Raw genomic sequence first — 24,433 nt, 5'->3', positions numbered from 1 at the left:
ATTGTCTTCTTTTCATGGTATCGGCATTGACAAGCAAAGCTCTAAAGCCTGAAGACAATCACAAAAATCACAGTTGCTTCTTTACTATCTTGCTTCCTTTTGCTATTTAATTTTTATAAATGCTATTTGTCAATGCTCCTCACATTCTTGAAAATAATTGCATTTTCCAAATATTTTCTTCATTGTTAGAAGTTGGAATAGGGGAAAATAAAGCAGTAATCTAGGTATCTAACCTTTAGTTATGGATGGGATGCTGGAAGGAGTCGGGACCAAGGATTCTATTCCCAGTTCCTTCATGTTGCTATGAGAACTCAAAACTTCATTGTCTTCATCTGTAAAAAGTGGGAAATCATATTTATGCACTGTTTAATAGACCTTCTGTGTAGCAAATATAATTTCAAGAAATATTATAAGCAATTAATTACATTTTCTTTGCATTACTTTTACATACCATTTTCATTTAATGTGTTTAGTTCAGCTGAGATTTTAATAAAAGATACTGTAAAGAACACCAACTTTCTGAAGAACTTCTGGACCAGTCACATATGAAACAATGAAGCTTCCCGGTTTCCAAGTTTATGCAAGACATTCAGGTGCGATTACTGACCAGACAGTTCAGTATTTTGAGAAAATAAGAGAATACATAGAGATTTATCAAGATCTTAAAGTCTGCTTTTATGCCATTATAGTTTCAAGGAAAATTTTTTAAAATAACATTGCTCTGTGTCACATTTACAAAGTGGCTTCTTCAACAACTAAAAAATCTTTATGTGGATGCCAATCTGTATAAAATGACCATATACAGACTTTATCTTGTATCCTATGCACAAAAATAATGAGATTTGAAAAGCGTCATGTTGAAAATCATTATAGCAGTTTGTCCTTTTACATCTTCAAGAGAGATAAACGAAGCAAAAATAGGAATAAAATAGGAATATTGCTGACTTGCAGTCAGCAATAATCTGGTTTAAAGATCATGCCTTTAGAGCTACAATATTCTACAAGTGGTATAGTTTTATTGGATGAGTTGGGTTGACACTGATGCGAAGTTGGTTTACAATTTATATTTCTACAAAAATGTTAGTAAGAGGCTAAATAATAGTCAGAAACCAACCCACAAACATTGAAATAATTATTATGAAAGAAAAGTCATCAACACACTGCTGAATAGCTCATAGGGCTTTTAGAACATGCACTCTTCTGATACCACATCTCAAGGATATAGTGAAATTGAAAAGGTACACACAGCAATGACAGCAACTGATTACTTCCATAAAATAAATAATTGAATTCACAATTTCTCTTTATTCTAAAAAAAGAGACAACCAACATGGCAAAGGTCTACATAGGCCACATCGAAAAATAACAAAGAGCAAAGGTTTATTGTATCTTACAATATAAATATTATTTGCATCAAACGAAACTAGCAGGTACCAGGTTTGGAAACCAAAAAGGAGATTTATTTACGAACTCTTTACCACCGGATGCTGTGAATGGTAATAGTTTGTTTACATGCTTCCATGAATTCTTGAAAGGATTGGTATATTTCATCAAGAGAAATACACTGAAAGCTATTAAATTGAAAAAAATCACAGCTATGTGAGGAAGACTCTGGCTTAGTGGATACTAAAAGACTATTCAGGCCTGTTATTGTGTTCTTTTGGAATGCTGTTCCTGAGTGCTTCAAGAGACTAGGTGATGCTGGGATAGATAGCCATAATAATCAGATAGACAGACCTTAAGTCTGATGCAGTATTATTAATCTTATTTTTCTTATTATTTGAGTCAGTAAACTCATTTGAGGTGCAGCTTACAGGGAGCAGTCTACATGAGTTTAAGTCTTTGTGAGCACCTCTGGCCATTCTATTTAAAAGAAACAGTCCTTAACAAATGCAACAAATATTCATGCTTTAATAAAAATAATTAATTTACTTTAAAATTCATTTGGGCTATTAAAATTCTGCACTACAACAAAGTATAAGCAAAACCAACTGTGAACCACACACACTGTGGAAGCTATGGACACCCTTCAAATACTAGTTTTTAGTAATTTTCTGACCTACTCCAATGGACTAATTCTCTTCACTCACTTACCAGGAGAATTTTTGCTTCCCTTTTTGCATTGAACCCTTTGCTATGTCGCATAGTGAAATCAGCACAGGTTTGAATGACTTGATAGTAACACACTTGGCTTGAACAGATACTTCTATGACCCCTAAGACTTGTGAAATTTAATTGCTTCTAGTGTGGCAGAATCCCTATGAGAAAATGGCAGCACACATGGGGGTTTGAACTGTGAAGCAATATTAGTGTCGTTTTCTACTCATAACAAAGCAAAACTATTGTGCAGAACATGTCCATTCAGGTAAATGAAAGGATGTAATTCAAAATATTCAAAGTCATTATTAAACCTATAATTTTGAATGTAATATAGTGTATGAATACTTGTATACAATATCTGAGGGTGTCTAAAAAGAAGGCATTTTACAAGCTCTGAAAAGCTGAACATGTTTTCTTAAAAGGCTGATTTATATATCTATGTCTATATGTTTCATTAAATGTCTTTTTAACTTCAAGTCAAGATGCAGGCAGTTCTGCTTTTTTATTGTGTCTGTGAATATAATCTACTTTTTTACAGTTCTTTTTGTGCTACTGGTAGCACTACACATTTGCTAGAGAGCAAAAGGTACATAGCAAATTGTCAGTGGGTATTCACGTTCATCTGAAAAAAAAGCCTTACCTCTGTCTGACATTCATACTATCAGAGAAGAGTATTGGGAATAGGAATTTTATTCACAAAAATTACTAAAATTTGGTTTTACATAATGAATGTTGCAAGCCCATTACATAGTAGTCTGAAGACTTTCTCCAATAGGATTTGGAATTCAAACACATCCAGCAGAGAATAAAAATCCATGAAAACTCTAATCAAACGGAATCAAACTATTCATGTTGTAAAGTTTATGTCTGCCAAATTATAAAATATTTATGAAAATCAGAAAATACTATAATATTAATTCAGAAAACTTCTTGGAAATCAATCAAGCAAGTTACTCGAGTCCTGAGTTCCTAAGTTCAGCTTTTCTAAGTTTTCTCTTTATTAGAACCAATTATAGCATAAATCTTCCTACTACATTAGCACACAGAAAAATGCCACGCAAGAATTTTTTCTTCATCAAGAACAACTCCAATACTAGAACCAAGTCTCGAGTTTTCCAAACAATGTAGAGTACTCATGCTACAGTAAACATAAATTTTAAAAAAAATAGGAAAAACAACCACTGCAAGAAAAGAGAAAAATCCATAAAACCAAGTCCCAAGGTTCAACCAGTGAAATGGAAATAAGATGAGTTGCTGGTATATATGGTTTTAGAGTATGTAAAATGTCCATGAAGAAACTGCCATTCTCTGCCATCTCCCTCTGTTGGAAAAGTCACCTGCAGCATTCAACCGTAAAATGCAGTCAGACTTAAAAATCCGTAGTACTGTAAACCCTGGCAGGCAGACACCCTTACTACCAGGTGTCTTCAAAATCAGTTACAAAACACCTTTCACGAGAAGTAGGAAAAGCATAGCAGGTAGCTTTCTCTACATCTAAACAAATCTTCTCTCCTTCCAAAATTGACAGCTTCCATCTTTCCCAGCCCTGAGGTAAGATGGAGATTTCTGGTCCACAAAGATGCAATTTCCCAATGCAATTTTTTCAGTTAGTGCAAAAGGAAAGGTCCCTATGGAAGGCACAAGCCTTTCTTCCCCCCACTTTCCCAGAACTTTAGCTAAATACCTACCAGGTTACTTTTCAGAACAATTTAAAGGCAGCCGACACAGAGGAAGTAAGATGTGGTCCTGTTCTTCAGCCCAACATCTGAACTGCCAAACTGTGTACAGCAAAAAGGGAAGGGAAGTAGAAAATTCAACAGGATGAGGAGCAAAGGTTGAAGTTTCATCTTTATGAAATTCAGTCTAAGAACACTACTAAATACAGGTAAATAAGCTTTTATCCCCTTTGAAGTCATAGCTATTTAGAAGGCAACTATCATTCATAAGCTCTTCTGAAATCTTCCCTTCTAGTTTCTAAAAAAACCCCAAACCAACAAACTCCACAGAAAAATTCAACACATACGAAGACGGCAATTCTAAAATCATCATCTTCCATAAGATGGGCACCCTTTTTCTGTATGCAAAGCCACAAAAGATATCAAAAATCTTATCTCCATGAGCACTGCAGCAGGCAGCTGTGAACTCAGCAGATCTGCAGAAAATAACCCAAAGGCTTTATCAGATCAAATGCTGAAATCTAAGCCAATAAATACTGAATACACTGTACAAAAAGGGAAGGTTTATGCAATGTGTGATTTATCCCCATTCAAAGCATTAATAAAGCTTCTTTTAATCTCATGTGATGTTTTAGCACTCTCCTTCCAGATAGACCACTTACAAGCTAAAGAAAAAATACAGATCTAGAAAGCATAACCAATGAAAAAAATGGGTAGTTTGTTATGGCTAGATGGAAGATGAGTGAGTGACCTTGTTACAGTTACCAGATATGTGGAAATGCATACAAGGCTGTAAAACAGAGAACAATGAATTGTTCAACAGATCTTTGAGCTTTAAGACAAAGCATGGCAGTCAGTGTGACTTAGACTGGTGTTTAGGAAGCCATTGTAGCCTTACCACTTCACTGGAGTTATTCAGGCAACATAACCAAATCATTAAGAATGGATGAAGTATGGGTTATCCTGCCCTATATCATGAGGAACAATAAGGAGGCCTTCCTTCCAAATCCTGTCAAATCACGTGAAATGTAAAATCAGAGAAGAACAGAAGAGATTAAATAATTTCATTCTACCATACACCAAAGAAGGATGTATATATACACACACACACATATATATATATTTATGCATGTACATATGTATGTATGTATGTATTCTCCCACGGTGTAACAGATATACATATTTTTAACTACTGCCAACACAAAGCAGTACAGCAACTTGATTTATTACATGCAGATTCTTCTGCATTGTTGCTAAACAGTACACTGGTCCAATGTTACTAAAATACTTAAAAAACTATACATTATGTAAACAAAACTTAAATAAGACAGCATAGTTCTTTGTACATATTGTTTAGCTCAGGTTTTTAGGAGTTCAGGAATATGTACAATTCTATACTACTGACTGCATTTTTACAATGCATAATTTTTTTTTTTAAAAGAAACAAGTCAAAAATAAATTTGACAAATAAAAAGGAGATATATACCGTCATAAACACACTGGCAAACAGTCAACAGTGTAAGATGGAACATGTGCAAAAGGCGAGATTTCACCAAACTGTTTAATGAATTCATTGGTCATTTCTTAGCCTTTTACTAGAGAACTCTCTGAAAACTTCTGACAAACTAAAATTTTTCTTTCTCCAAATCCCCACGTGTAAACAGGTAAGGACCGTAACCTTAGTAATATTGAGTAAATCAATGTTTAAAACATTGTAAGAAATTATTCAATAGTTACAACTTCCAAAGTTTGAAGAATGCCCCAGAATTTCAAAGTGGCTCATTTGCAGTAAATTCAGGATGCAGCTTTGTCAGGTTTATCAAGGCAAGATGACTGAGATGCAGGGAAGACAGTGGTAGGATTTCTGCTTGTGGAAACAACAACAGGAAGCAGTGATGAAGACAGGGAAGAAACTTTTGGTGATGGAGTATTTAGAGCATTCAGTATAGCTCCCTCTGGACTAACCAACAGTTTTTTGATAGAAGTGTCTGAGTGATACACTGAAGTGTTGCTTGGTAAATGAGAATTTGGAGGATGAACAGCAGAAACAGAAGATGTGGCAACATTAACAGGAGATTTTGTCGCTGAAGATACAGACAGAGTTACCGCAGACAGTGGAGTACATGATCCAGCTGGAGTACTAAATATCTGGGGTGTTGCATGTACAATGGGTACAGCATCTGAAGCTCCAAAACAGTTCACAATTTTTGTAGAGCTTTTCAAAGGATGTTTTGGTATCTGCCAACTTAATGAATCACTTGGTGCTAGGACAATTTTCGAGGTTATTGTATTAACAGTTGGTACACCTTGAGGCTCTTGACCATGGTTAATTGTTAAAGGAGTCTGTTTTGTATTACAGGAGAGAAGAAGAACATGGCTGCCAGCTCCAAGGCCTTGCAGTGGAACAACAAAACGAGTACCATTAATCACTATCTGAGTTCCAGGTGCCAAAGGCACACAGGTGTTAATGACTATTTTCTGTTGAATGGAAGGTTCACTCAACTGACCTCCTGTTTTGCTTGTTACAGGTGGTGAAGCATCAGATATCTGAATGGTAGACGCACAAGTGTAAGCATGACTTTGTTTCTCTTTACTGGGAGGCACCTGCTGGCAGTTTAGGGCAGAAAAATTGGGAAAACTAATGACTTCACCTGTATTGGGTGATGGAGGGGGCAACACACCCTGAGATTTGTGAATACCTGAATGACTTGACACAGCAGTTGAAATTCCTGATGACTGAAACTGAACCAGCGTGGGCAACTGGCTTTTTGGTACTGGAAGAGGAGCTGGAACTGCTGCCAACTGAGGAACTGTATGTAACATCTTGTGGGGGGTGGCTGCAGATCCAGGCAAGCTAATGACTGGAAATTGCAGAGCAGATGCTAAATTTTGAGGAGATGCTGTTGGCTGTGTTGAAATCAGCACAGATGAAGCAAGATGTCCTGTTTTCACAGTGGATATACCCACAGTATTTCCAATATTTGATGTACAAAGTCGATTACCCAGAACTGGCCTTATTCTTGAGGGATCATTGCCACCAATCAAGACAGTAGGCTGTGTCCCAGAGGAAGTCCCACTTGATGTTACTGAAACAGATTCTACGTGTGCACTTGATGTTGTTATTGTAAAGGCATTTTTGGCTTTTGTTGCAACACAAACAGATTCATTAGCTGACAGAGTAAAACTTGGAACAGGAACCACAGTACTACTTGTCAAGGATGGGGCCAAGGCTGTGCTCTTTTTGTCTTCTCCTTTAGAAATGCCAGAGTGCAATATATTAACTGGTAGGCCCTCCTGTGCACTGCCTTTAGTATTTACAATGGTCTGACCTATATTTAGTCCAATTTTCACATCTTTTACTTGAGCAGTAGTTGGTGTTGAATTAATTTTTATCGGTGCTCCTACTGTAGATGGGATCAAAACCAACTGTGGTTGCTCTGCAGCATTAACAAAGTTTTTGGTTAGGGAAGAAGGAAGGTTCTGTTTCAATGTCTCTGCAGGTAGACTGGTGGTTAATGGGCCATTGGCAATTTGTGTGTTAATGAAAACCAGCTTCTGAGCATTAACAGCAGTGGATGCTGGAGAGGGTATAATACTGTCCCCTGATGCCCTAGAGGGAGATAAAATTGGTGGATTTGTGATTAATGTAAATTTCTGGACTGGAGTACCACTGATTAAATCTCCATTTGTTGTGGAATCAGACTCAGATTGTGTAACAGATTTTGTTTTGGTTTTAGTATCCTCTTGATGCTGCACAGAAGAATTTGGAGTTTTGATATTATTACTTTGTCCAGTGCTAGTCACACTAACAGGACTGTGTGGAGTCACAGACACCAAATTGCTAGCTAATGAAATGGAGGATAAAGGAGAAGACATATGGCAGGAGTTCTCTCTTACTTGACACAAAGAATCCCGAACAGCTGGCTGCTGTAGTGTGAATTTGGTACTTTTCTCCATTGTCTGGGTAGTATCAGCAGGGAGAACTCTAACATTAACAGAAGAAGCTGTTGAGGGGGCAAATCCGGAAGGAGATGATTGTCCAATATGTGGGAGACCAGATGTGGCTGTTGCTACAGATGGAAGACTGGAGCATGGTACCGCTGTGGTTTTTGGCACAAGAAAGGCCTGAAGCTGAGATGCGTAAGTGAAAACTGAACTAGGACATAAACTACTAGGTGAAATCTGATCTGGGTTTGTTTGCACTTTAACAATTCCAGTGTTTCCACCTCGTGTTGTGACCAGAATAGATTGTGATTCTCTTACACACACTGTCTTCAGCTCTTGCTTAGTTTCAAGGGATTCAGTTTGCTGCTGTGATGCAAGACTATGAGAGGCAGAATCAGTGTTTGTAGATGCACTTAATGCTGTTGCTGGTGTCAATGATTGGCTAGCTGTGGAAAGAGTAGGTGAAGCCAAAGACACAGGCAATGTAGCAGTTGAAACTGTAGTCTTGACTTTGTCACTTTCAGTTCGGCTTACCTTAATTGTTGACGATAATAAGTTATCTGCTGAAGTTACATCAGGCAATGGTTGTGTAGTGTTCATGGGACCAGTCACTTGTGATGAGTGGGTAGTATTCATGTTAAAAATTGTAGTGGGTGACTGAGGGGCATTTGCAGGGCCTGTTACCAGAACAGGTGTTAAAGAAACACTGACATTTGACATTTTTGGTAAAGATGTACAGTGCATCTCAAATGATTTTTGTTGTAGTGACTGAATGTCCTTGGACACAATTTTTTCTTCCTTCTCCTGAAGAAGAAAATTCTTAGGTAAAATAAGAACTTGTTGCATGACTTTTTCTCCAGTTTTAGGGTCAATCATAGCTTGCATTTGAATTTTCGCTGAGCTGTTGGGAACATCTATTGGTACACAGTGGCCATTTGGCATTTTGTATACCATTTGTAAAGGAGTCTTAGAACTGGCCTGGCAGGGCAATGCTGGTTTGATCAGTGATGATTCCAAAGGTGGTAAAACTGACTTTTCAGAAGAAGATACGTTCATGCCTGCAGGAGGCAACAGTTGATTTGTTAAGGTCACTTTGTTCCCAGTATTCTTGGCAAGCAAGGCCTGGATGGGTTTGGTCCCTTTTGGAAAGTTTGATACTGATGTTGCAGGATCTGTCAAGGAAAGCAACTCTAGAGTTGACCCTTCAAATTGTTTCAGCTCAGTCACGCAATCTGACTGCAGGCTACTTTCTGCACTCTGGACCACAGCCTCATTAGTGTTCAGTTTAGCTTTCTTCCTTGGTGAAAGCTCATTAGTGCTTTGATCAAGACAACTATTTTGCTTGAACTGTCGTTTAATGCATTTGGGCAGTGTCTTCTGTATTTCTTTAGAAGCTGATTCTTTTTTCAAAATTCTGTTTTTTCCTGAAGGTAAATTCATCTCTAATAGTTTTGTTTCATCTGCAAGGATATTAAAACACAAACACTGTTTTACATGTTTGCAACTGATACCCCTATAAAATAATTTTACAGTGTCTCGCTAAAGGCAATACACTAGTTTGCAAGAATAAAGGTATGTGGAAGGAAATGTCTGATTTTTTAAGGGCATCTGGTCAAGGACCTTTGCAATACATAAACGGGGTAATAAAGAAAGGAGGAAGTAATAAACAAGAATATACACAGATTGAAACCTGACCAGCAATGGGAGACAGTGAGGAAAACCAAATCTGGTCATTCACATTAATTGATAATAGTATGTGAGAGCATGAGAATGTATATTACAGCAAGGTAATCTGGAGGGGAAAAAGGGAAAAGCCAGGAAAAAATACACAGAGACACAGATCTAACCAAACAAAAATGGAGACAGTGTCAAGAAACAACTTCATCAATCACACCAACTGACTGGCTATCAGGAAAGGCCTCTTGCAGGAAGATCAACTTTTTGAACCTAATATGATTATAAACCAAGGGAGATCCTGGCGACAAGGCCAGGAAGGGTGAGGAAATTGGCTCAGCTATACAAACCCATGAAGCGATGTGTAGAGGTAAGGGGGGAGCTGCAAGGACAGCTGCAAGAGGTTACAGCATGTGGACCTGGTGCCAACTGCTGGGGGGTGTCTGTATCCTCCCCAAATCCAGTATGAGTGTATTCACTGATAAACTTCAAGCCAGAGTAACTGGTGAGCCAGAGGGCCTGGGGGTCTGGGCTGGCCTAGCAGGTGGACTTGTGAGTGGGGGATGCCTGTGCGACACAGATGTGAATGCCATGTTTCATACTGAGCATCAAGCTGGACTAGCCAGTGAGCAGGGGATGCATGAAGTGGTAACACAGCTGAGGATGCATGCAGGAGGGCCAGGTGGACACAAGGGCCATGCACTCAGGCTTTGGTTGCATGGGGCTGCAAGGAGTCCTCTGTGAGGAGAGAGGCCAGGAACTGCCTTGTGCCAGACACACCTGGTCTAAAACAAATCCACTGCAAGACACAGTTGAGCCTGTCAGCCAAGCTGGTGATGTCTCACGGATAATGCTTTGCAGAAGAGTGTGACAGAATGGACTGAGGAAAAAACGTAGAGACACAATTCTGTAGACATCAAGGTCAGCAAAGAAGGAGGGGTATCTGGAATGGATTCTCCTGCAATCCACTAAGACCCCTGATCAAGCAGGTTGACCTGCTCCCATGCAGGATCACGCTGGAACAGGTATGTACATTGCAAATGCTTGAGGACCCCATTCTAAGCAGGTGAGTGTGCCTTGATGGAAGTTGCAGCCCATGAAGAGCCCACTCTGGAGCAGGCTCCTGACTGGAACTGTGGCATATGGGGGACCCACACTGGTGCAGTCTTATGCTGAAAAACTCTAGCCTATGGAGAGGACCCACACTGGAGCAGTTTGTGAAGGACTGTATTCCCTAGGAGGGACCCCACACTGGAGCACGGATGAGGAAGGAGAAGAGAACTGACCTCAATCCCCAGACTCAATCCTTCCTGTGACACTTGACAAGGGAGGAGGTAGAAGAATTGGGAATGAAGATGAGCCTTGAAAGAATGTGGATTTGTGAAAGGGAGGAGGTTTAGCTTTTGTATTTGTTTCTCACCATCCTACTCTTTTTTTAATTGACAACAAATTAAATTAATTCTCCTCAAGTGAGTCTGTTTTGACTGTGACAGAAACTGGTGAGTAATCTCCCTGCCTGTATCTCGTTCCCTGAGCTTTTCCATATTATTTTCTCTCCCTATCCTGTTAAGGAAGGGGGGGGGGGGGGGGGGGGGGGGGGAGGTGTGACAGTGGCTGGATGGGCATCTGGCAGCCAGCCAAGGTCAAACCACCATAAAAGTAAATTCCACACAGACCTACCATGTTATCACAGAAATAGTTAAGCACAAAAAAATGGCAAACACTCGAATAAAGCAGAATTTTCATTTTGGTCATGTCTGCCCTCTTCAAGTCTACATCTGACAGATATGCACCACAAGCTATTTTCATATTATCACAGTAGTAGAATTGAGGTAAAAAGTAGGACACAAGCTCACATGGAAAAATTAGCTTCCCAAATCAACTTGATTCAGCTCCTGAATCAAGTTCAAGCTACCGATTTCCAGTAAATGCTTACCATTGTCTGAGTGATCTTTTTTGGGAACTTCTATATGTTCTGCAGAGTCTGATGATTTACCGCATACTACTGCAAAAGATTCTTTGCCAGAATCAACTTCACTTTCATCATTACTCCACAATTCTCTGGTAAATTTATCATGGTCTGGATGTCTTTTAAAGTCATCATAGTCCTTCTTCAACCTAGACCTTAAAAATAACAAAACTAACTTTACTAAAAAACCACACTGTTTTAAACATTATTTTTATTTGTATTTGCTGCCAAACAAAAAGTTTGTTTAGATTTAATTGCCTGTGCCCTTCAAAAAATTACAGTGTAGCCCTGTCTGCAAGTCTCTAAAACCCAGAAAATGTGAAGTGACAGCAATGTCCCTTACTTTACAAAAACTGAATTCTGTGTCATTAAGTCCTCTAACAATAGGCAAAAGGACTGAGTCAAACGACCATTACTGTTTTACTGCATCAATCTTCCATTTCTTCCTTCATCTTTCATGTGACAAATACATCTGTATGGACTTGAGTATTAACTGTAAAAAGTTTACTCCTTACTTTGAAGACAACCCCAAAAAGAGAATTAAGTGAATCTTGTTTTTCTTAAGCACATCACGCTTCTGGCTCAGCTATGAGATTGCAATGTAACTTTCTCCTTAAGAACACTTTCTTTTCTCTGGTCCATTAGAACAGCTGCTGCTATTATATCCATAGGTTCACGCTCCATTAAAGAATGTGCATATGACAGAAATACATAGGTACTTCACTTACTTGAATGCCATTCAGAAACACGTCCACTTACCTTGATACTGCTAACCTCCTACGTGTTTTCATTGTCCCTTCTTCTAAACCACTGTTTAGATGGGAGGTAGTAGCTATTTTAGTGTACAAATACATTGAACTTCAGGATTCAGCTGGTTGAAATCAACACAATGCCCAGAAGGATTATTCAGCACATGAGTGAACAGATTATAGCAATTAACACCTTGTGTGGAATAGAATCTAGACTGTTCTGGACCTAACCCTTATGACAGTAAGAATAAGATCTTAAATTTACTCATTCTTTTGTATTAGCGTAACAGTTACTTGCATTGAATGCAGGAATCACCAGCTGCTGTTTATGAGATGGGGAGGTAGGAGCCAAGAATGATGTCACAGCTGCCAGGGCATGAGCCTCACCAGTCAGCAAGCCATTCCACTTGCCCTGAATGAGGCAGCAGGGCACGCCTAGGGATGGTAATTGGGTTCAACCAAGAGCCCAGATCAACAAGCAAGTTCCCGGTGCTGAGGCAGGTCTGAGATTAAACTGGGAAGTCAATTCAAATTTTAAGATCAGGACCAGGTCCAGTGATGGCTGCCAGGGTCAGGATCCAGTTGAGTGATTTCTGGGCATCTCCACAGTGATGATGCAGGTAGAAGGTCAGTCTGAGGGTCAGTCCAGATCAGTAGGACCCATGGCCAGGCACAGTAACTGCTGTAGTTGAGACAAAAACTGTCATACCTACAGCAGAGATTGAAGGCTGCAGAATGACCTGAAATGGGGATCCTGGACCAATGGACAGGTGGCATAGATGGATGGCCAGGTGGGGCTGCTAAGGGTCAATGAGATCTAGTCATTTACTCCCAGCTGTCACACTCTCAACTCAGAGCAGACAATATTGAAGCCTGTAGGAAGATGTAATGTGGACAATACTTCAAATCTGTCATCAGGGTTTTGAGCCTGAAGTCTAGGTGTAGAAGAACTATAGGAGAACACCAGGGAACCACTGCTGTACAAAAGTTTCTGGATGGAATTTCCCTTTTTCTTTTGAGGAACCTCTGCTGCGAGGCCAGTGAACAACTCTAATCAGTGGGCACAAGTAACTTTCCCTATTAAGCCTTGCTGCTATTCAAATGCAATTCAACATTATACTCTGTCATAAACATGAACAACCAGAGGACCTTTCAGAAGGGAAAGAAAAGAATTTTGATCATGAAGTCTGCTCCTACTAGTTAAGTAACAAAGGAAGGAAGGAAAACTCCAGTCTCTTATTCCATGCTGTAGCATATGGAGGAAGAAGCGCTGCCCAGCCCTTCATGGCTTAGAAGTTAAATACTGTTATTCAATTAGTATATGTTAGTACCTCGCTGAGACACCCTACAGACACAGAAACTTCAGTGAGACTTCTGGGGGAATCGATGTTTACATGACCATAAGCAAATTTTACTCAATTGCTTTTTCCCTTTTACATGACACCTTTCTTCACCACTGTGCTACACTACTGCCTAGCAGCTGCATAACGAACCAGATCAAGACAGTGATCTAGAATCCCCCATCCATCTTTCTTTCCTCCCCACGATTTGTAAACATTGTTCTTCAGATGGACATGCTATGTGTATGTCCAAACAGTTACGTCATGGAAACACTCAGGCTTTCCTTGTTGAATAAACTACGGTTACAGCCTAAAACATACATACTAAAAACATGAGTTGAATTCAGTTAATTTCATAAGTTAGCCTGTACTCCAAATGCATGCTTCTCTAGCTACCAGCACACACACACATATGATCTCAACTACCCTGTTCCAGACTAAAATTTACTCCTATCAGTCACAGCTCATATATAGCACTCAACACACTCTGCATGATAGTTCTGTGTTCTATAACCACATTGATGCAACACAGGCAACAAACAGAAGCTGGAAGCCACTGTGCCACTAGAAAGTTGCGACCTTCTTGCCATTACTGAAACTTGGTGGGATGTGACTGAAGTGTGACTGTCGATGGCTACAGGCTCTCCAGAAGAGACAGGTGAGGAAAGAGAGAGGCAGAGGGCTTGCCCTCTACATCAGGAGGGTAGACTGAGTGTGAAGAGCTGTCTCTGAAGAACAGCCATGAGCAGGTCAAAAGCCTGTGGGTAAGAATCAGGGACCGAGGCAACAAAGGGAACGTTGTGGATGGTTTTAAGTACAGAACCCTGATCAAAGGGAGCCTAATGATGAAGCCTTCTTGTTCCAGCTACAGGAGGCATCATGCTCGCAGGCTCTTTTCCTGCTGGGGCACCTCAACCAAAATCTGCTGGGAGAGCAGCATAGCAAGCTGCAGGCAAGCCAGGAGACTCTTGGAAAGCATGAGGGATAACTTCTTGAGCCAGGGAATAGACAGCAGCCCACAGGGGATAAAATTCGGGATGTTATGGGCACCAGCGTAAGTGAGCTAATCCTGAACATCAAGATTGGAGGGAGCCTGGGCTGCAGCAATCACGCATTGGTGGAGTTTGGAGTCCTGAGGAATATGGGCCAGGTGAGGAACAAAGTTATGCCCCTTAACTTTAGGAAAGCAGACTTCCAACTCTTCAAGGAGATAACCAGTGGGATCCACTGGAGACTTCTCTCAGGCACAAGGGAGTGGAACAGAGCTGGCAGATGTTTAAGGAAGTCTTCCACAGAGTGCAAGAGCTGGCAATCCCCAGGAGCAAGAAACTGGGCAAGGAAGGCAAAAGAATGGCAAGGCTGAGTAGGGAACTGCTGCACAGACTTAAGAGAAAGAAGCAAATGCACAGGCAGTTGAAGCTAGGATGGGTGGCCCAGGAAGAGCACAGAGATCCAGTCTGGTTGTGTAGGGTCAGGGTGAGGAAGTCCAAGGCAAAGCTGGAATTGAACTTGGCAAAGGACACAAAGAATAACAGGAAGGGCTTCTATAGGCACGTTAACCAGAAAAGGAAGGCCAAGGAAGGCGACCCCCTCTGATAAACAAGGGTGGAAAGCAACACGAGGAAAAGGCTGAGATACTCAACAACTTTTTGCCTCAGTCTTCGAGGGCAACATTTCTTCCACACCCCTTGAGTGGATGGACAGCAGGATAGGGACTGGGGGAGCAGAGTCTCTCCCACTGTAAGTTAAGATCAATTTCATGATCACCTGAAGAACCTGAAAGTACAGAAGAGATGGAAATGGCTGATGTATTTGCCAAGCCACTCTCCATGATATTTGAAAAAGTCTCGGCAGTCAGTTGGAAGTCCCAGGTGACAAGAAAAAGTGAAACATTGTACCCATCTTAAAAAAAGGTTGAAATGAGGACCCTGGGGACTATTGACCTGTCAGCCTCACCTCTGTGCCTGGGAAGATCATGGAACAGACCCTCCCAGAAGTTGTGCTAAGGCACAAGGAGGTGATTCAGGACAAGGCAGCACAGCTGCACCAAGGGCAGGTCCTCCCTGACCAATTCAGCAGCCTTCTGTGATGGACTGACTACATCAGTGGACAAGGGAAGGGCTACAGCTGTCATTTATCTGGACTTCTGTAAAGCTTTTGACATGGTCCCCCACAACATCCTTCTCCCTTAAACTGGAGAGACTGGGATTTGATAAGCAGACTGTTAGATGGATAAGAAATCGGTTGGATGATGGCATCCAGAGGGTAGTGGTCAAAGGCACAGACTCCTGATGGATATCAGGGACAAGTGGTGTCCCTCAAGGGTCCATACTCAGACCAGAGTTATTTATTATCGTCATTAATGACAGAGATAGAGGGACTGAGGGCACTCTCAGCAAGTTTACAGATGACACCAACCTGAGTGGTGCAGCTGACACATCTGAAGGACAGGATGCCATCCAGAGGCACCTGGGCAAGCTTGAGAAATGAGGTCCATGGGAAAACTTAATGAGATTTAATAAGATCAATTGCAAGGTCCTGCGCCTGGGTCAGGGCAACCCTCTGTGTCAGCACAGGCTGGGGATGAACAGACCAGAGCAGCCCTGCCCAGAAGGACTTGGGGGTGCTGGTGGGTGAGAGGCTGGACATGACCCAGCCATGGGCACTCACAGCCCAGAAAGCCAAACGTGTCCTGGGCTGCAATCCAAAGCAGCGTGGGCAGCAGGGCCAGGGAGGGGATTCTGCCCTCTGCTCTGCTCTGCTGAGACCCCACCTGCAGTGCTGCATCCAGCTCTGGGGTCCCAGCATGGGAAGGACATGGAACTGTTGGAGCGAGTCCCAGAGGAGGCCACCAAGACGAGCAGAGGGATGGAACACCTCTCCTGTGCAAAAAGACCAAGAGGTATTGGTCAGCCTGGAAAAGAGGAAGCTTCAAGGAAACCTAATTGCAGCCATCCAGTACCTCAAGGGAGCCTTCCAAAAAGCTGGAGAGAGACTTTGTACAAGAGCTTGTAGTGAGAGGAAAAGGGGCAATGGCTTCAAATTGAAAGAGAGTAGGTTTGGATTAGAAATTGGGAAGAAATTCTTAAGTGCGAGGGTGGTGAGGCACTGGAACAGGTTGTCCAGAGAAGCTGTTGAAGCCCCATCCCCAGAAGGCCAGATTGGATGGGGTTCTGAGCAGCCTGGTGTATGAAAGGTGTCCCTGCTCATGGCAGGAGGACTGGAACTAGATGATCTTTAAGGTCCCTTCTAACCCAAACCATTCTATAATTCTATGATTCTGTGATTCGACAAACAAGAAGTAATACTGGGCACCAAACCATTCCACAGCAGAATTTACAAAAAGGATTAAATTGTAAACTTCACATACTGGAAAATTAAATTCTTCCTGACAGTAATACTGTCTGCCATGTTTCCAGAAGGATTCTGAATTGCGAAAGAAAGGAAGAAATTAACAGCTAAGGAAAATGAACAGAAATGAGAACAGAAAGCAATAGAAAAAGACCCAAAACTTGTACTTGGGTCCATTATTTAAAGCAAGATATTCAATAATATCCCAGATTTCCAAATAAGAATTTTAATTCATGCATGGTATTCACAAAATGAGCTACCAAGGAACCAATTTAATGTCTTTGGTATGTCCTTGTGTTTTTTTAAACATAATACCTTTCACACTTTTCAGCATTAGCTCTGCATCATGTAACTGTGTAACTTGCTTCCTTCACACTCAGCATTTAAGAAGCAGCCTGTTTTCCTATCCTTTGTCACAGAGCTCAAGCCTCTAATCATTCCTTGCTTTTTAATTCTCTACATGGCAAAAGTAAGGTACGACTATAGCAATACCTGAATGGCTAACAGGCAAGAATGGCACTGAGCTTCAAGACAGTATCTAATCTCTCTATGATTTATAATCAGGGTAGCACCTTCACCGTTACTAATACTTGCACTTTACTAGATTTAAACCCATCACTGCTTCACCCGTATTCCTCTGACATACTGCTTTCCAGATTCTTTTTCTTCTTTCTAATTTACTGGGTTACAAAGACCTAAAAACAATGCTTCAAGAATTGCTCCGTGGAGAATTCATTAATAGCTGATTTATGTAGCTTTAGAAAGTAAGTACTCAGAGTATTCTAAAAAGCCCCAGTATAGTTTTCTAAAGAAAGGTCTTCAGCATCTCTTAACCAAATACGCAGCAATACAAATCCTAGCTGCATTGTGATATCCTATTGGTCAGGATGCTTAAGGATTCTACAGCGTTTTAGAGGAAAAAAACATTAGGGGGTTAAGCTCAAATTTTTTAGAGACAGTAATTCTGGAATATAAGATACTTCTTCCAACTAAAGTGCTGCCAGTGCCTCACTCCTCTCCTCAAATAATTTCAATTTTATTTATTTAAGAAGCCAACTTATTGATCAGTTTTTAAAATGTGAATTTTGTTCTGTTTTTCATCCCATGCACCACTGCTGAAAAAAAAAAAGCAGGTAATTACCTGTTTCTTTGAAATGCTTTAATTAGCTTTGGTTCCCATGGTAACAGTTCATTAAGCAGTCGTAACAACGTACCATGCAATTCCTTTACTGCTTGCTTCCGGTGGTACCATCTTCCCTGAAAACATAAATTCCATTTATTTATCATTGCATTAGACCTAAATCTTGTTAGATTGTATTAGTACTACAATAACCCCACAAATATGAGGAAAATAACTGGAAGAAAAGACCGGAAACTTTCAGAGTTACACATACCGTTAACCTATGTAAGAAATTACTACTTTTATTCTAATACTACAGAGGGATAATGTCCTAATTGGAAAAGTAATACTGCAAGCACTCTCACTTTTTACAGGTCAAAATTAAAACTGAAATAGTATTCTACAAATACACCATATGTTTAAAATTACTTAAGTAAGTAACTAACGTAGGTAGTTATCCACTCAGGTCAGGAAAATCAACCATGTATGTACATTTTTCTGAGTTAGAGATAAAATTTTTACAGAAAACATCACCACAATCTCATTTAAGAGAAGTGGTATAAATTATAACATTACTATTTGCAAAAAAAAAACCCAACTTACTACAATTTTCAAGGATAAAAATCCTACAGTTTTTCCATTACATTTTATTTAATGTTCTAGAGAAAGGCTTTTTTAAAAGAGAAGTTTAGCAAATTTATCCTTTATGAAGCAACAGACTGTGCAGCAAAGACCAGTTTTCCAAAATAAAATCCTTTAAGCTTTTAATTAAAATGTATAATTAAAAAGTTTTATTTTCAAAAGTGATATATGTAATCTTACATTCATGTTTTCATAAATCTAGAAAGTCTGAATAAGGAGAGAAGACATTAGGAAATGACAATCATGCTGGCCATGGTGTTGCAGAACACACCCCTTAGCACTCACAGAAACCTCTTGTACATATTTCTTTCCAAAACCTTATTCTGTAGTTCATTGCATAAAAGACTGAACAATGCATATATACGTAACTGATATAAAAGAGATGTGGTATAGCACTTCTGCCACTCTACTAACTCTGTGCATTTTATGTAAATGAGGATTTTTAGCTCTTGACTGGTCAGAGAAGATTTAAAACAGTAAAGAGACTATGGTTCTGCAAGAAAAAGAAGCAAGACTTGGGAACTTACTCATTTCATATATATATTTAGCTTTTGATAGCGCACATATCCTTCACAGCTTCCTGTGGTCTAGCACATCAAGAAATGTAAAGGCAGGAAAATCTGGATAAAGCTGTCACGGCTGCCTTTCAGCAGTCTACAAGATTGATCTTCCTAAGGACTTTGGAACAATTTCTCTCTACACATTTCAGCAGATCTCTCCAAAGTACAGCAAGATCACTCATGCTGAATGCTTGTTTGAAGACCGGGTATCTATTTTTTTATGGATAATCATTTACATGTTACATAACAAAACAAATAGTTATCTTCATGCTTGAATTAAAATTACAAAAGCAAAGATTTAAAGCAGGTAATTATGCCACATTACCACACAACAATCACTGCTGAATATAGAGACAAGCCAGTAAACTGTATTATAACTTCCTTCTCTTGTAGTCAGTCACATATGTAAAGCTGTCACTAATCACTACAACAAAAACCAAACCTTGTGCATACTGTAGCCTACCAGGGCATTTGGAATCATCTCTTAATGTGAGCAAACAACAGAATTAATTGTTAACATATGAAAGAATATTATGTGCACTTATTTCTTTTTCTTGTAAGATAAACAAAACATTTTGCAGACTGTTTTAAAAGAATGAATTTATATACTACAGAGCATTAGTGCATTGCCTCAAAACAAAAATCAAATAGCAAAAAAACCAATGCTACTACTACTGTGAAATAGAAATGCTGTACATGTAGTTGATATTAGCAAAGAAGATGTGTGAAAATGTAATATTGAAAAGATATTAAAAATCACTGCAAAGTAAAAAACCCAAGAAATTGATTTCTGAGACTAATTTGTCTTTAAATAAGGCTAAGATTTTTTTCTGCTTAAGCAGAACAAAAAAGGAGTTTTTATAAGAAAGATAAATATCAGCTAACCACTGAGTAAATTTGAAGCAGCAACTGTTATGCAGCCAGCATATGTACAATACGTTTAGTCAAGAACAGACTTCAAGACTTTACTGACTTCATTAATACTTAAAAAAACCCAAAATATGTTACTTTTCTCTCTGCTTACAAACATAAAAACCTAAGCAATTCCTGGTCCCTAATTCTACATCTAGCTCTAGCTGGAGGCCTGTCTCTAGTGCTGTCCCCAAGGGGTCAATACTGGTCCAGTATTGTTTAACTTGTTCGTCAGTGACTTGGATGAAGGGGCAGATACCTCCTCAGTGAGTTCACTGATGATGGGGAGCTGGAAGGAGTGGCCAGTACCCCAGAGAGCTGTGCAACCCTTCAGAAGGACGTCAACAAGGTGGAGAAACAGGCAGAGAGGAACCGTACTTCCAAGTAATTTAATGAAAATTTTAAAAAACCTAATTTTAAAAAACATAAATTAATTATTTCCTTTTATCTCAATTACTTATTTTTCTTAGTGGGGTTTTGGGGTTTTAACAATAAACCTGTTAATGGAAGCATAGACAAATTTAAGCCATGAGAAGAATCTTTTTTCCTCAGAAGTAGTCAAGACAGAACTAATACAGGCCAAGAAAGACTGGAATAAAAATAAATCCTTATCTTTTAAATTACTGTGGTTCAGTTGGTTTTCTGTGCAAACACATAAAGGTTAGATGTTATTATTCCTTAAATACTAAATAGTAAAAAGAGATATTAAAAAAGTGTACATAACATTAAGACCCATCACTACAAAATTTAGCATTTCTTTTCATATGCGATTTGATTTTCTAACACAGTGTTGTGTTTGTCTTTTATTTGGGGGGCCAGGGGGAAGGCAAATCAATAATTGATAAAGCTATGAGTTAACTCCCTATTATATAGCTGCCTAATAGTTTCTGTAGATAATAAACTTGTTTTCACAAATGTCTGTGTTGCAAATTCTCAGAAATACCAAATGATATAATGTAAGAGATCAGCTACAAACTGAGCTTAGGAGGTTCAGGCTGGACCTCCAAAAGTATATGTTCATCAGGAACATACAGCACTTGTTCCCTGGGAGAAGAGGCCAACCCCCACCAGGCTACACACTCCTTTCAGGCAGTTCTGGTCTCCCCTGAGCCTCCTTTTATCCAGGCTCAACACCCCCAGCTCCTTCATCTGCTTCTTACAGGATTTATGTTTCAGACTCTTCCCCAGCTCTGGTCTCACTTCAGCACCTCAGTGTCTTTCTTGGAGTGAGAGGCCCAGAACCGAACACAGGATCTGAGGTGCAGCCTTACCAGTGCCGAGTACAGGGGGACAATCCCTGCCCTGGTCCTGCTGGCCACACTGTTGCTGGTACAGGCCAGGATGCCATTGGCCTTCTTGGCCACCTGGGCACACCCTGGCTCATGTTCAGCTGCTGGCACCAGCACCCCCAGGTCCTTTTCCTGTGGGCAGCTTTGCAGCCACTCTGCCCAGCCTGTGGCACTGCCTGGGGTTGTTGTGACCCAAGGGCAGGACCCGGCACTGGGCCTTGTAGAACCTCACACCACTGGCCTTGGCCCATGATCCAGCCTGTCCAGATCCTTCTGCAGAGCCTTCCTGCCCTCCAGCAGGTCAACACTCCCACCCAACTTGGTACTGTCTGTGAACTGACTGAGGGTGCCCTTGATCCCCTTGTCCAGATCACTGAGAATGATGTTAAACAGAATTTAGTTACCATCTTGTTCCAAGTAGCGACAAACAAGACACTATTTGTTTTCTAGAAACACAATATAAGGTATTAACACAGGAAAATAAAAGAGAAAAAAAGGACTAAACAGAGAAGTGTAAAATATGACTTTGTGCTGTGTCAAGTTGCAAGTAAATTTCAAAAATGCAAACACAATAAAAACACATTTTAGAAATGGGCTGAATGTTTCCATATAAATGCAGACACATTCAACACATTCAACTGAAAACTTACCTTTTAAAACAAGGTTTCTGACATCCAGAGCAGCCAGGAAATGCTGACTCCACTCTCTGTGACTGATGCCCCAGCATACATTATTCTGGCATATTTATCATGGAACCCCAAAGCAGACTGGAGCCAGGATATTGATACATGGGGTAAGGACTGAACTTTTTATAGGAGTTTTCGTTTTGCTTTTAAATAAACACACACACACAACACCACAATATTATGCAGTTTTATAAGATTGTCTGTAATCTTTACTTTCTATCCCAGGGACATAAAGTAAAGAAAACTAGTAATCTTATAAAACCATGCAATATTGTTGAAAAGGGGTGGTGGTGGAGGGAGAAAACTTACCCTTAGTAGGCCTGCTCCATTCTGCTGCGGGGTTCTGTGGTATGTGTGACATCACCAGTCTAGTGTTTTCTAGTGATGTCACACAGAGAGGGAGTTGGTGATCTCCAGCTGCTTTGGACACCAGATACCTAAAGAAAAGAGATCAGTAACTTTTTCAAATCATATATGGATTAATGTTGAATGTTCTTAATAACTGATTTATGGGCCAAATACTACAATTTCAGACACTTACTTCCAATTTTGACTGAATAAGAATGCATTACAAGATCATGTATTCATACTATGCAAACTCATCTATTACTGAAAGTGTTTTAATTTTGAAAATGCTTAGAGTTATCTTCTACGATAAATTTCCTGAAAGTTACTATCTTGTATTTTACCTTCAGCAACATAATTCTGAACATTATAAATGTATATCAACAGCTAACTTCTGATACTGTTTGAAGATTGGGATTAAGCAGAGTCAGAAAGAATGACTTGTAAATTATAGAACAAATTCACTTATGACATCTCTGAATCAATTTTATCATTGAGCATTTACCAGCAACTAGTGAAAAATCCTGAGTCCAGCTTGCACTTCCATGACCTAGATATCTGATCGCACCAAGTTATATCCTAAAATGGTATCTCATACTCTCTTCTTATACACTACAAGCAAATACAGTAAAACAAAAAACAACACCACCAAAACAAAGTGCAATAAATCTCTTGCTACCAAGACTGTCTTTGTCTCCTGATTTAGTTCTGATTTAGTTCATTACTATGAAATGACTTTTCATTCAGATGTTTAGCCACACGTTCTAATTTTCTTTAGGGAAAATTACTACACAATCATCATTGTATTGATCAATATATCACACTTCTTTAAAAGATATAAACCACAAAAACACAACAGAAAGTTTATCATCAGGATGAACTTACTGTTGAACTCAGAACAATGAAATTATCCAAGCACTGAATTGTCACATTTTACTCCTCCATTAGAAGACCTTCAAAGTTATTAACTGATTTACACTTCTGCAACTTACAAAGAAATTGGATGTATGCAGTATCTTAAACTATTTACAAAAAAGCTATGTCTTTTAAGTTGTTAAGATCTTACTTAACTCCCTCTCATATATCTGAGTATTTTATTACATTAACTCTGAATATGTGTTTCTCCACTCTTCAGCTGAGCAGCTTAAAAACAGCTGTTTTGCTATGACTGTGCGCTGACAGGAATGCCTTGAATTATTTCCTCAAAACAACATACTAACTGACCAAAATCCAAAGCACTGTGAAATGTTCTGAATAAACAGTAGTATTTCTGTGACAAAAATGTATAAGTACACATTCACCTCTGATGCAGAACCCACACTTTCACATTTGGAACTGTAGAAAGGTATGTGGTAAAAGTGGCTTAAAGAAAGCTTGTTAGCATACATATATTGGAGGTTTAGTCAGTTACACAAGGAAAGGCATGAAAGATCAAGAGAAAATAGTTGAGAAAAAAGTAGACAATAAAGACAGAAAGCTGGAGAAGCTAAGAAAAACTGAAGACTGACAAAAATATTGAATGTGAGTGAGATAAGCCAAAGTTAAAAATATCAGAGAAGACAAATTAAGTCTTGTGGAGAAGATTTCAAAAACTGAAACCTAAAATTGGCTTTATTCATTCATATTAAACAACTAAATAATACAAATGCTCCACATCTTCCATCTGTCCTCAGAAGTACAAGAAGCTGCATGGATGTAAATGTGTAAATTTCTGTCTCAAAATTCAGTATTTTGGGCTCATATTAGTGTTTTCAAAAGATGCAGGCAAGACACAGAGAAGCAATAACAGTATCTGGAAGTGACTAAAGCACAAATCAAGTGTTCAGGATAAGGACGGAAAAAGAGAGTGTTAGACATGTTATAGACGAAGACACATACTAACAGAGAACCCAGGCTTAAATTAATAGGAAACATTCCAGCTGCAAGACTTCAAGTGTGTATATTAATACTCACAAACTCTAAGCATTTATTGGTGTCTCTCTTATTGTAGCTCTCTTTATCTGCAGTTTAAACCTGCAAATGGGTGTGCATACACAGATTTCTCAGATCTGTTTGTGTGTACATTAATGTAAATA

The 24,433-nt window shown here is 39.5% G+C and overlaps 1 protein-coding gene across 1 annotated transcript in view; it reads right to left on the bottom strand.

Annotated features, from left to right (window-relative positions):
- Positions 1-996: 996 nt before the first annotated feature.
- The window catches only part of KIAA2026 (KIAA2026 ortholog), a 53,205-nt gene continuing 29,768 nt past the window's right edge, over positions 997-24,433 (bottom strand). The window contains 3 exon segments of the mRNA XM_019281892.3: positions 997-9,181; positions 11,332-11,519; positions 17,946-18,061. Coding sequence (XP_019137437.3) covers positions 5,571-9,181; positions 11,332-11,519; positions 17,946-18,061 — 3,915 coding nt within the window. The 3' untranslated portion in view covers positions 997-5,570.

The sequence above is a fragment of the Corvus cornix genome, chromosome Z, assembly GCF_000738735.6.
Source record: "Corvus cornix cornix isolate S_Up_H32 chromosome Z, ASM73873v5, whole genome shotgun sequence".
Taxonomy (NCBI): Eukaryota; Metazoa; Chordata; class Aves; order Passeriformes; family Corvidae; genus Corvus; species Corvus cornix.
This window is presented reverse-complemented; position numbering and strand designations above follow the sequence as displayed.